Consider the following 12732-nt stretch of genomic DNA (forward strand, 5'->3'; position numbering starts at 1 on the left):
TTGATTTTTTAAAAAAAATTTCTTCATAGTGGCTGCAGAGAAGACAATAGAATAACACAAGTTCTATAAATTACTCAGCTAAGTTATGAATTTAACTCTGAATACGTAGTAAATGCCTTTCCAGAGAAGGAATTTACATTTCATAAGAGTTACTTGAAGGAATTACCCCAAAAAAGTTTACTTTAGAAAGGAAATTGAACAAAGAATGAAGGAATGAAAAGTTAAAACTAAACCTAACGCTGTAAAACTTGCAGAAGAAAACATAGGAGACATGGGACTTGGCAAAATTTTCTTCAATGTGACACCAAAAGTACACTCCAGAATAAACATATTGATAAATTAAACTTTGGGTTCAAGCACAGTGTTCAGAGAATATTTGCAATGAATATACATGATCAAGGGCATGTATATAGAGTATAGGAAAAAATTCTTGGATCTCAAAAATAAGAGTGCAACTCAGTTTTTTTAATGGAAAAAGATTTGAGTACACACTTCACTAGAGAACTACATGTTCGGTAAATAAATACATAAGAAGATGCTCAACATCATTAGTCAGTAGGGAAATGGAAATTTAAGGTACAAGTACACTTACATAGCTCCTAAAATGGCTAAAACTAAAGAGTGACCATACCAAATATAGGTGAGAAGATGGAGGAACTAGAACTTCCATATACTAATGTTGGAAATGTGTAATGGTACAATTGTTTTGAAAGATAATTTAGCAGTTTTATTGAATGCAGTCCCTTTCAAATCCCACAGTGTTTTTTTGCAGAAATACAGAACCATCCTAAAATTTACAGAGGATTTCAAGGGGCCCTTAATAGCCAAAAACAGACTGGAAAAGGAACAAAGTTAGACGGCTCATACTTCCTGAGTTCAAAACTTAGTACAAAGCTACAACAACTATTTTAAAATGAGATTTTGACATATAACAGATATACAGACCAGTGGAATAAAGAGCTCATAAATAAATCCTCACGTACATGGTTAAATGATCTTTGACAGGCATAGGGAAAAGACAACCTGTTCATCAAATGGTGTTGGAAAACTAAATAGCCACATGGAAAATAATGAAATGGGATCCTTACTTTAACCATGTACAAAAATTAAGTCAAAATGAGTACTTGTAAGAGCTAAAACCATTTAACTTACAGGAGAAAGCCTTTATATGACATTGGATATGACTTCTTGGCTGTGACACCAGAAACACAGGCAACACAGATGAAAATAAATAAATTGGACTACATCAAAATTTTAAACTTTGGTGCATCAAAAGAATTGATCATCAGAGTGAAAAGGCATCCCTGAAACAGGAGAAACACTTATAAATCATATCTGATGAGGAGTTAATGTCTAGAATATATAAAGCACCTCCTACAAGTGAGCAATAACACAAAACCCAGTTAAAAATGGGCATAGGACTTGAATAAACATCTCTTCGAAGAAGCTATAAATGGCTAACAAGCTCACAAAAAGGTGCTCGGCACTGCACGTATCCACAGTGAGATACTACTTCACACCCAATGGCTACTCTTAAACAAAACAAAATAACATGTTTGCAAGGATGTGGAGAAGTTAGACCCATTGTACACTGGTGGGTATATAAAATAGTATGATTGCTATGGAAAACAACATGGAAGTTCCTCAAAAAAAAAAATTATTAAGGTCAAGGGTAGTGGCACATGCCCATTATCCCAGCCGCTTGGAAAGCTGAGGCAGGAGGATCATAAGTTTGAGGCCTGGTTGGTCAACTTAGTGAGACTTTATCTCAAAATAAAAAGGGCTCAATGGTAGAACATTTGCCTATCCTGTGCTAGGCCTGGGGTTCAATTCCCAGTATTGGAAAGATTATATATTTCAACAGTTCTACCTCAGGATATATACCCAAAAAAATTGAAAGCAAAGTATTTAAGAGATACTTTTATACCCATGCTATAGCAGCATTATTCACAGCAGCCACAAGATAGATGCAACCCAAGTGTCCATTAATGGATGAGTAAATAAATAAAATATGGTAGTTATGTACAATGAAATATTGTTAGGCCTTAAAAAGGAAGTTCATTCTGACATATGGTACAACATGGGTAAACCTTGAGGACATTATGCTGAGTGAAATGAACCAATCAAACGTGAGAAAAAAATACTGTATGAATCAACTAATACGAGGTATCTGGAGTATTCAAAATAGAATGGTGGTTTCTAGGGATCGAAGAAGGAAATATGTATAGAAGTTCAGTTTTGCAATGACGAGACTTCTGGAGATTGTTTGCACAACATGCATGTACTTAATGCTACTGAACTATACACTTAAATAGTTAAAATAGACTTTACATTATGTGTCTTTCACAACAATTTTTTTAAAAAACTGGTAATTATATGAGAAGTTCATACCTATAACATATGATCCAACCATCGTACTTGTGAGAGTTTACACAAAATTAAATTCAAGGATTTGTACATAAATGTTCTTAGTTGCTTTATTTGTAATAGCCCCAAACTCCAAATGACTATTGATAGGTGAATGGTTAAACAAATTGTGGTATATCCATAAAATTGAATACTACTCAATAGAAAGAAATGAACTTCTAATATTCCCAACATAGGTGAATCTGTAGATAATTATGCTGAGTGAAAGAAGTCAGGCAGAAATGGATACATACTTTATAAATCCATTTATGTAAAATCCTTAAAAATGCGGCCTCTTAGCCAGGCACAGGTGGCTCATGCCTGCATCCTAGCTACGTGGGAGGCTGAGATCAGGAGGATCTTGTCGACACCAACCCCAAGCAAATAGTTCACAAGACCTCTTCTCCAAAATAACCAGAGCAAAATGGTCTGGATAAGTGGCACAAGCGGTTCAGCACCTACTTAGCAAGCTTGAGTCCCTGAATTTAAAACCCCAGTACTGCCAAATTAAAAAAAAAAGACTTACATGTTACAATGTAAAAACTTAAAATCAATGAAATGTCTTAAGTTAGAAAAAATATAACAGCACCAACCAAAAGGTAGCAAAAAGAAAGAACAAAAGTAAACATAAACAGAAAATAAGATTGCAGTGAAGATAGCAAAATAAATGATAAATGCTTGAAGAATTCAGTCAAGAAGGAACAAGAAATAAAGTGAAGATTTAAGTAACGTTAATGATCCTAAAGATGTCATAACTTCTGTTTAGTATGGATCTTTTAAATGGAGCACAATGAGCAAGTTTAAGCGAACAATTAAGAAACATAACATGAGTTATTGGCCATTAATGTTTTTCAAAAATTAATAAAAAAGAAAATCCAAACAGGCCGTGTAGGGAATGAAAAATCTTTTATTCTACTCTCTTAGTTTCTGCACCTGAGCCCTGGAAAGTAAACTGACAAACACATTAACAGTAGAAAAAGCATACAAGTTTTGTTTGATGTAAACATTTTTATGTGTACACAATGTCTTTATGTAAAAGAAATGAAAACCCAAGAAGTGGATAGGCTTGAGAGATTGTATACCATTTCAAGAAAGAATAATAAATTGTACAGCTGTGAAAAGGCAACAAGTGAGGGTGTTTAGGGGGAATAAATTGTGAAAAGATAAATATGAGGAAACTAATAGGAGATAAAGGTGAAGTTTGTTTTCGTGTTCCTTGTGGCCATAAAACTTTGGGTTCTTCCAGGAACAGGAATTAGTGGCATTCCTCCCAGAAGTTGCCCTTTAAATCAGATAAAAGAAGGCTGGGAAGGCTTCTTTCTGAATCAGTCGTTTCTCAAAAACAGTTCTTTAGCTCAAAAACAATTCTTATGCCAAAGTGACATATTTTGGAGTGGCATGTTCTGATCCTATTCAGGGAATAACCTCTAAAACAACAACAAAATCTACCTATTTACAGGCAAATCCTGCAAAACATTAAGGAATGTGGAATCTTAGTCATAGACAAATTTTACTATTTTATAAAAAACCTAAAGAGAAGATTTCCTAACTCAGTTTATGAAGTCTGTATATCTTGGTTCTAAAACCAGACAAGATTATTGTCTGGATAAAGGAAACATAAAGATTAGTTTCCTGTGTGAACATAATTTGCAAAAAATCTTTAATAAAATACTGACAAACTGAATCCAGCAGTATATATAATCTAGAAATATCTCAAGAATGAGGATTTTTTAAAATGAGTGAGGTTTACATAAGCAGATTAAAGGAGAAAATGTATATGCATCTGTAAATACAATAAGTAAAAGACATTTGATGTTATTAACTGTTTTATGATTAGGAAAAAACTATAAACTTGGAATAAAAGAACTTCTTAAATCGATAAAGGATGTCATATCAAATATGTCTAAAAAACCGTGTACTTAATGGTGCAGTCTCAAAATCAGGAACAGCCAGGACAAAGATGCCTATTACTGTCACTTTTATTCAGTGTGGAACTTTGGATATGCTTATTAATGCAGAACAAGTCAAAGATGCAGAAAACAGGAGTATAAAGACATAAAGCTGCTATTATTTGTAAATAATTTAGAAAATCTGCCAACAAATTGTTAAGAAAGAAAACTCAGAGGACTTGAGTATGCTCAGTGGAAGAGCATGCCCAAGGCCTTGGTATATTTTTGTTTAAAACGAGTATCATAGACAATTTAACATAAAATAACAAAAAGATGTGCAAGATCTCATGAAGCAAATTGTACACCTTTATTGAAATGCATCTAAGAAGAATAAGCAAACAAAAAGTATGTTACTCCTGATTATTTCCATGCTTACATTTCTCTCCTAAATTAGTCTGTAAAGTCATCAGCATTCTAAAAGGGTTTTGTCTCAATCTCAATCTCTCCACATCATTAACAAGCTGATTGTAAGTTTATATAAAAGAGCAAAGGGCTACATACATCTAGAGGCCTTTTCTAGAGATTGACCTTTTTTGTTCTTGTTATGTTTTTGTTTTGTTTTGTATGAGACAGGATATCACTAGGTAAGGCAGGTTGACCTCAAACTTATGATCCTTCTGCCTCAGCCTCCCAAGTGCTGAGATTATAGGAATGCACCACCACACCCAGCAAATGGACCTATATTAATTAATTCATTCTCTCTCCCTCTTTGTGTGTGTGTGTGTCTGTCTGTCTGTCTGTCTCTCTCTCTCTCTCATATTTTTCAGATAAGGTCTCATGTTTTTTGCCTGGTACTGGACTGGACTCTGATAGTCCTACCTATGCCTCCTATGTAGCTGGGGATTACGGGCATGCCCCATCACACCAAACTTGTTGATTGTTTTGGGAGTCTCACTAACTTTGTCTAGGCTGGCCTCAATCACAGTCCCTCTGATTTCCCCCTCTGAATAGCTGGGATTACAGGATGAACTACCACACCTGGCAAATTACTTATTTTAATGTGGAGGTATTTAGTGAAGTTCAGTTCCTTTCATTTTACTCACATTTTATTATGTAAAACTTCAAGTGAAGTACTTCCTTACTGAATACTGCAGTGATTATTTTACAGTAGTGTTTTTAAAGATTTTTTTTTTGCGGGGGTGTTGAACTCAGGTCCTTGTGCTTCTGGGCAGGCACTCTTATCACTTGAGCCATGCTCCCAGCCTTAAAGATATTCTTAATTTTCAAAATATGTAGCAATTGTCAAAACTAATCTTAAGAAGTAGTTCACAGCTTTTATGAATTTTTATTCATCTTGAAAATTAATATTCATTATGTTTATTAATGAAAAAGTATCAATGTATATGTCCCTTGGCTTGCTACAGAGCTACTTAAATGAGACTTTCCAGTTTGGAATAGATACAGTGGTTAAAGAGAATAAATGTGTGTGTCCTTTGGAATACCTTTGAATTGTGTACAAAGGCCTGTTAATTGTTACCTGAGGGATGTGAGCAGTGTCTGAAACAAGAGAAAGAGACTGACCTTTTACTTGGTACTCAATACTCTTCCTTCACGTAATGCAGAACCATTTGTTCTTTATGGTTGTTTAAGATGATTATATTTTTATTGATGTTTAGTGTGATTATAATAATAGTGATTATATGTTTTTAGTTATTTCTTTCTTGATGGATAATTAGGTAATGTTTCAGTGTACTTTAAATACATGTATCCTGAAACTGTGAGAATATTTTTGTAGGTTAACTATCTAGAAATAACCATTGGGTCATAGAATATGTACACTTTCAACTTTGTAATTCCTTAAGATCAAAAAAGTGTTTGGTTATCAATAGTGTGTTAAGACTTCCTGTTCCCACAAGACTTGCCAACATTAAATGTTAAAAAAATTTAAAAGATATTGCTAATAAGATTTAAAGATTAGTCTTGATATACTCAATTATATTTTTCTGTATGTGTATAATAATAATAAATGAATCAAAAAATATTAGTTACTTTGAAAGTGGTTTGTTCTCAGTCTGCCTTCTTAAGCTCATAATGTAAAATACAGAATTTCCTTTTTAATTTTTTTACAGATTTACTGAGAGGAACTTAGAATAATACACATTTCACCCATTTTAATTACTCAATGATTTTTACATATTCACAGGGTTATCAATTTTAGAACATTTTCAAGTGCTAGGCATGGTGGTTCACAGCTATAATCCCAGCTACTCAGGAGATGGATATCAGGACTGCTGTTCAAGACCAGCCTGGGCAAAAAAAGCAATACCCCCTCTCTCTCAACAAGCTGGATATAGTAGTATGTATCTGTAATCCCAGCTATGTGGGCGGCATAGGTGGTAGGATTACAGTCTAAGGCCAGCCCCAGGCAAAAAGGCGAGACCCTATTGGAAAAGTAAAACATAAAAGGGAGGTGTGGAAATGTAACTCAAGTGGTAGAGCACCTGCCTAGCAAACACAAGGCCCTGAGTTCAAACTCCGTAACCACATAAAAGAACATTTCGTCATCCCCAGGAAGAAATCCCATACCCATTAGAAACTTTCTGTTTCTCCCATTCCTTTTTGCTCAAGTTTCCTATATGTCTGAGGGTATGTTTTGGTCATCCTATTCTGTTCTATTGTTTTTGCCATCTGTTGCACAGAAACTATCATGAAGCAGCAAATAGTACAAAAATTCAGCCTGCCGAAGTAGGATGGGGGTGGGGAGGTGACCCAAACAATGTATCCATATGTGAATAAATGTAAAAATGATAAAATAAAAAAGAAGTAGGATAAAGGGATGATTGATGACTCTGCCTTGGTAATAGAACACAAAGCTAAATTTAAGCCTGCTGATGAAATGTACATGCAATGTAGAATCAGCGTGTGCAGAGAACATGAGGAAACCTAGGCATATGTGGATGCATTATGGAGTGCATGATGGAGTGTGGAGAGGAGATAGCTCAAAGCCGCTCTTGACCTTTTATTCCACTTTATGGAATTTGAAATGTGTCCTATATATGGGAACATTTTATGCAGACTAATGAAATGTAAGATTGTTTTAAAATGGATACAATGCTGAGTTCAGTGGACTGTTCAGCAGTTTGTATACATGGTCTTCAGGGGCATAAATTCTCTAAATTTTATGTTTCATAGAAAGCATGACAAGTTTTTATCTGATTCTCAGAACACACATGAGGGTTGATACCGTCTTAGAAAGATTTCTATGGTAATACGGGATAGAACAGTGTAGGTGGTATTTAAAACTAAGATATGGTCACTAATCTGAAGTTTTTACACTAGTGTAGACAGAAAATGAATGGCAGAGGGAAAGAGTGAGCTTTTCCCTTGAGTTCATTATTTGTGGAAGGTACAGCCAGATTTTACTATTTGCAGTAATTGTGTTGTATAACTTTGTTACAAACACTTGAGTTAATGAATACTGAAATACCCAGTTATAATTACATAAATGAGCTAGAGATAGCTTCTACATATTGACCCATATAGGTTGTTTATTTCTTTAAAACAGATTGGAACCTGTTGCTTAAAGTGTGCTTTGCACCAAACTAACTTTTTACATGTTATTGTTTTGAATATAATCCCCAGAAGCAGATTTTTGGCCATTAAGAGCCTGCTTATTTTGCAAGCTCTAGAAAACTGCTTTCCACCCACCATCTGCTAGCAGTGTCTATGAGCTCTTTCTTTTTTTTTTATTTTTTATTTTTTAATTGTTTTATTATTCATATGTGCATACAAGGCTTGGGTCATTTCTCCCCCCTGCCCCCACCCCCTCCCTTACCACCCACTCTGCCCCCTCCCTCTCCCCCCCACCCCCTCAATACCCGGCATAAACTATTTTGCCCTTATCTCTAATTTTGTTGTAGAGAGAGTATAAGCAATAATAGGAAGGAACAAGTGTTCCTGGTTGAGATAAGGATAGCTATACAGGGAGTTGACTCACATTAATTTCCTGTGCACGTGTGTTACCTTCTAGGTTAATTCTTTTTGCTCTAACCTTTTCTCTAGTTCCTGGTCCCCTTTTCCTATTGGCCTCAGTTGCTTTTAAGGTATCTGCTTTAGTTTCTCTGCGTTAAGGGCAACAAATGCTAGCTAATTTTTTAGGTGTCTTACCTATCCTCACCCCTCCCTTGTGTGCTCTCGCTTTTATCATGTGCTATGAGCTCTTTCATGTGTAGATTCCCTGCCAGGCTGTCGAGCAACTTTACCTAGGCATATAACCCCCCTTTCTGGGGGCCCTTTCCCCTTGTTGCTCAACCTTAGCCTTTGGGTAGCTCTGTTGGAAGGAAATTCTACTGCAAGCAAACTTAACAAAGCATCATCCAAATAAAGCTCTTATATACTACTGCCACCCTGTGGTCATATCTTTCTCCTTGATCAGCCCCCAAATCCCTTGAACTCAAAATGCATTTAGGTTCTTGTGAATGCTTAGTCACATTTCCATCAGCCATAACTGTGTTTTATGTGTGTTTGTGCTTAAAGACACCTTACTTAATATATGTTGATTCATTAACATTGAACTCATGGTTGACCTCACTGTCTCATGCCTGAAGGAAGTTTCCCTAACATGTATACTTTCTCTGCCAGCCTTCTTGCACTTAATGCTAAACAGCACTTCAGCACTATGCTAGGAAACAATTTTAAACAAAAATATGAAAAACATGGTAGTAAACAAACTGTGCAAAGGATACTCATATGAAAGTTGAAACGAGGCAGACTGTCACCTCTTTCAACCTCAGCTAGAAAGGTACATCAAATGACAGAGTTTTCGCTGATCTCTTCATGTCCACAAAGCTACAAAAGTATTGATTTTGGAACTACAGATAACTTTTAGTGAATAGACACGTTCACTAATATGGTCTCCATGCATAATGAAGATCACATGTACCAATCCCATCAACTCTTGGATACTTCTTGTGATGAGCCCCCTCCATCATGACAAGTATTTCCCTTGGTACATATGATGTTGAACTAAAATATACTTCCTGTTATTTCTAATCACAGGTTCTAATTAGGCCTTTAGATTGTTTCCCTTTCGATAAAATGTTTAAATTCACCTCAGGCATTAAATTTCTAAATTTAGAGTTACCAAGTACTTTAAAGTGATTGAAATGAATGGGATAATTATTGTATTACTGTTTTTAATAATAACTGTATTGCATTTTTACTGTAATTAACTAAAACATCCTCTCTTTCTGTCTGTCACCTCCCCAAATAAAAACTGTACTGGCTGTATTCCCATAGCTTCTCTTTACTCCACACCAGATTTGCATGGGGAGATGAGGCATGGAAAAGGCTAACAGGGATAGCTGTCTCTTTCCTTTGTCATGTCTTTCCCCACTTCCAGAGTCATCTGTACTTCCTCCTGTGTTAGCTTTATTCTGTAACCAGATTTTCTCAGTGTTCTGGGGCTCCAGATTTATATTCACTTGGCGTACTATAACTACAGTAGAAACAGAAACTTCTCACTACCAGTGTCCATGGATCAGTTTAGGGAAGAATCTAGTACTGTTTGGATCATATATCTAGCCCTGGGCCAGTTGCTGTTGCTGGGGATATGGGAAACTGACTGGCCAACTTACCTAACCTGTTGCTAGATAAGTAGTGATCACTGATTGATAGTCTCTGTAGTACCATGTGGATTTCTAGAGAAGGTTGCCAGAGGAAATAGTGACACTAGGTAACTGAACAAAAAATATACCAAGAGATATCAGTAAGGTGTCTCTTAAGGAACATCTTTGTGATTCATTGAAGGATTGCATGATTTTCAGCTTTGAACAATTTTGGATCAAAATTGGTTTTACTTTAAATATTAACATATTATTTCTCAGTGGTAGGTACAATATTTTGGTGGGTATATTATGGTACTATCACATTTTGTATTTTTAATACATGTAAGGTACTTCATAATTTTAACAGAAGATAAATAAATTTTGTTTTAAGTTGGTAAAATAATAGATACTTGGGTTACAATTTACCTTTAATATTAAGTGAGCTATAGAAATGATGCTGTATTTGACCTAGTAATCCATATGACATGGTAAAGATATTATAAAGGTATATTACTAAGTTTTTTTAAAAAATAATTTGGAAGAAAAAAATCTGTTTCGTCTTTACCTCTTACATATATTTATGATGTCATAGGTACCTGCAAGGTGTGGAGTTACAGTCCGAGACAGTTTAAAGAAAGCACTGATGATGAGAGGTCTTATCCCAGAGTGCTGCGCTGTTTACAGAATTCAGGATGGGTATGGTTTGTATGTGTTGTAAAATTTTGTTTAAAATAAAAAATATCAGACATTGAACTTTGGGGTTTCTGTAGGACCCTTACCTAAACCTAAGGAATTGAAAAAGAACTTCAGAAAAAATATGTATACAATGCTGAGTTAGTCTGAAGAAATCTTGTAGCATATTGATACTTTTGTATGGCTGTAGTGTTTGTTATTCTTTACTGAAGTCTAGGTTTTTATAATTTTTAAACCATTTAAATATTTGAATAATGCACACTTAACCTACTCCCCTATTTCTGGTACAAACTCATTGTTTCACAGATTTATCAAAATGAACATTTTATATTGAACTATTTTTCTTTTAGAAAATGTCTTAAAGTTGTTCCAAGACTTCCAGATTTTGACCCCACATTTTGAATCCTGTGTTGCGGCATGTTTTCCCTTCAGTACTCTTTTTCTCTGAATGGATAGATAAGTCCGTACCTGTGATTTTTTTTTTCTTTTTTTGGACCCCAGGAAAAATCCATTTTCTGCTGTTGTAGGTCTTTTCTGGAGCTGACTTGAAGAAAAGAGTACATCTCTTTACCCTGCTGTTTGTCCAAGAGTGATACATTTATTTGGGGTAAACTTAAAAATTAATTTATTGCCATTTAAATTTCTAACGATGGAAGACAAGGGAGCCAAACCTCCCCATTACTAGCCCCTCAATAACCAATTTTCACATCTTCAGCATGAGGCATGTAAGTATTTTTTGTGATGATAACCAAGAAAGGCTTATGCCTACATTTTTCAGAGAGAAGAAACCAATTGGCTGGGACACTGATATTTCCTGGCTTACCGGGGAGGAGTTGCATGTAGAAGTGTTGGAGAATGTTCCACTTACAACACATAACTTTGTATGTACCTTTATATTTTTGAAACGTCAAAAATGTTCAAGTTCTTATGAATGTACTTTTATTTAGGGAATATGAAATATGGACGAATAACTTTGTGATTGCCATTTTATATAAATTGGAAAACAGGTCTGTTCTTTAAAACCTTTTTTTGAGCTTAAAAAAATAATACATGCTTACTAAGAGAAAAAATCTGGCATGGTACAAAAATCTGTCAAGTAAGAAAGTAAAAATACCCTCCTAGAGATCAGTGTTTTCATAGTTAGTAGCGTGTTTTTATTTCTTTAGATTAGTAGATGATTGTGTAATCTTTCAAACATTTTTCTGTATACACAACTTAACATTTATACTTGTAAACCCAAAGTTTTCTCCTTTCTCGTTTTTCTCCACTTCATTAGTTTCCATTTTTTCCCTTTCTTAAATCAAAAAGGAGTTGTGCTTTGTGATATTCCTATCTTTTTTTTTTTTTAATTCAACAGGACATGGTGGACTTCATTCTGAATCAATACACTTAGCTTTATTCTTGCAATGATTGCACAATAGTCCATAGGAATAGGGAACTTGGTGCCTTTAATCATTCCTCTATTAATAGACATTTAAGTTACTGTATTTGTTTTTTAAATGTATTACATACAGCTAAATAGACTCTTTCTGCATGTATCTTGACACACTTCTGTAAATGTTTCTGAAGAATAAGGTGATGGAAGTGGAAAGTGGAGTAGCTGGGTATTGAGCTCTACTTGAGTCTTTGTTTTTTGCATTTGGCAGAACCTAGCATATTTATAAACCAGCTTTATCTTTTATAAGTAATTATTTTCATATTTTTACCCAAATAGTTCACATATATAATTTAAAAAATAGTACAGAGAGATCTGCTGTCCTACCTCTTGATTGCTTCTACTGCGATTGTAAATCCCACTGACATTGTTCCCACTATGTGCATTAATTTTGACCAACCTGAGGAAGTAATCCTTTAAAATCTCTTTTATATACTATTTTACATTTAAACTTTCACAGTGTAAAATGAATATGCCTTCAAGGCTGTGAATTTTCTGTCCACTGTGTTGCAGGGAATTTTTTTTATAGTGTGGGTAAGAGTCACGTGGAGTATAGCCAGCACTTGTCTTAATTGTAAGTCTAGATCAGCTGTACATTGAATTTATATTTCATATTTTCTTTTAATTAATAAAGAGCCCTGCCTATAGAAATCATTTGGGGATAGTTTTTACAAGAAATGGTATAATTTCAACTAAGTTAGCC

At 34.8% G+C, this 12732-nt stretch overlaps 1 protein-coding gene across 11 annotated transcripts in view; it reads left to right on the top strand.

Annotated features, from left to right (window-relative positions):
• Nucleotides 1–12732, top strand: part of Braf (B-Raf proto-oncogene, serine/threonine kinase) — a 176158-nt gene that overhangs the window by 90585 nt on the left and 72841 nt on the right. For 6 of the 11 annotated variants that reach the window (XM_074061867.1, XM_074061900.1, XM_074061882.1 and 3 more), the window contains 2 exons: nucleotides 10494–10606; nucleotides 11373–11475. In XM_074061867.1, the coding sequence (XP_073917968.1) occupies nucleotides 10494–10606; nucleotides 11373–11475 (216 nt within the window). The remainder of the gene's footprint in view (nucleotides 1–10493; nucleotides 10607–11372; nucleotides 11476–12732) is intronic. The other 5 variants (XM_074061939.1, XM_074061932.1, XM_074061873.1 and 2 more) reach the window with 1 other exon arrangement.

The sequence above is a fragment of the Castor canadensis genome, chromosome 2, assembly GCF_047511655.1.
Source record: "Castor canadensis chromosome 2, mCasCan1.hap1v2, whole genome shotgun sequence".
In the NCBI taxonomy this organism is placed as follows: domain Eukaryota; kingdom Metazoa; phylum Chordata; class Mammalia; order Rodentia; family Castoridae; genus Castor; species Castor canadensis.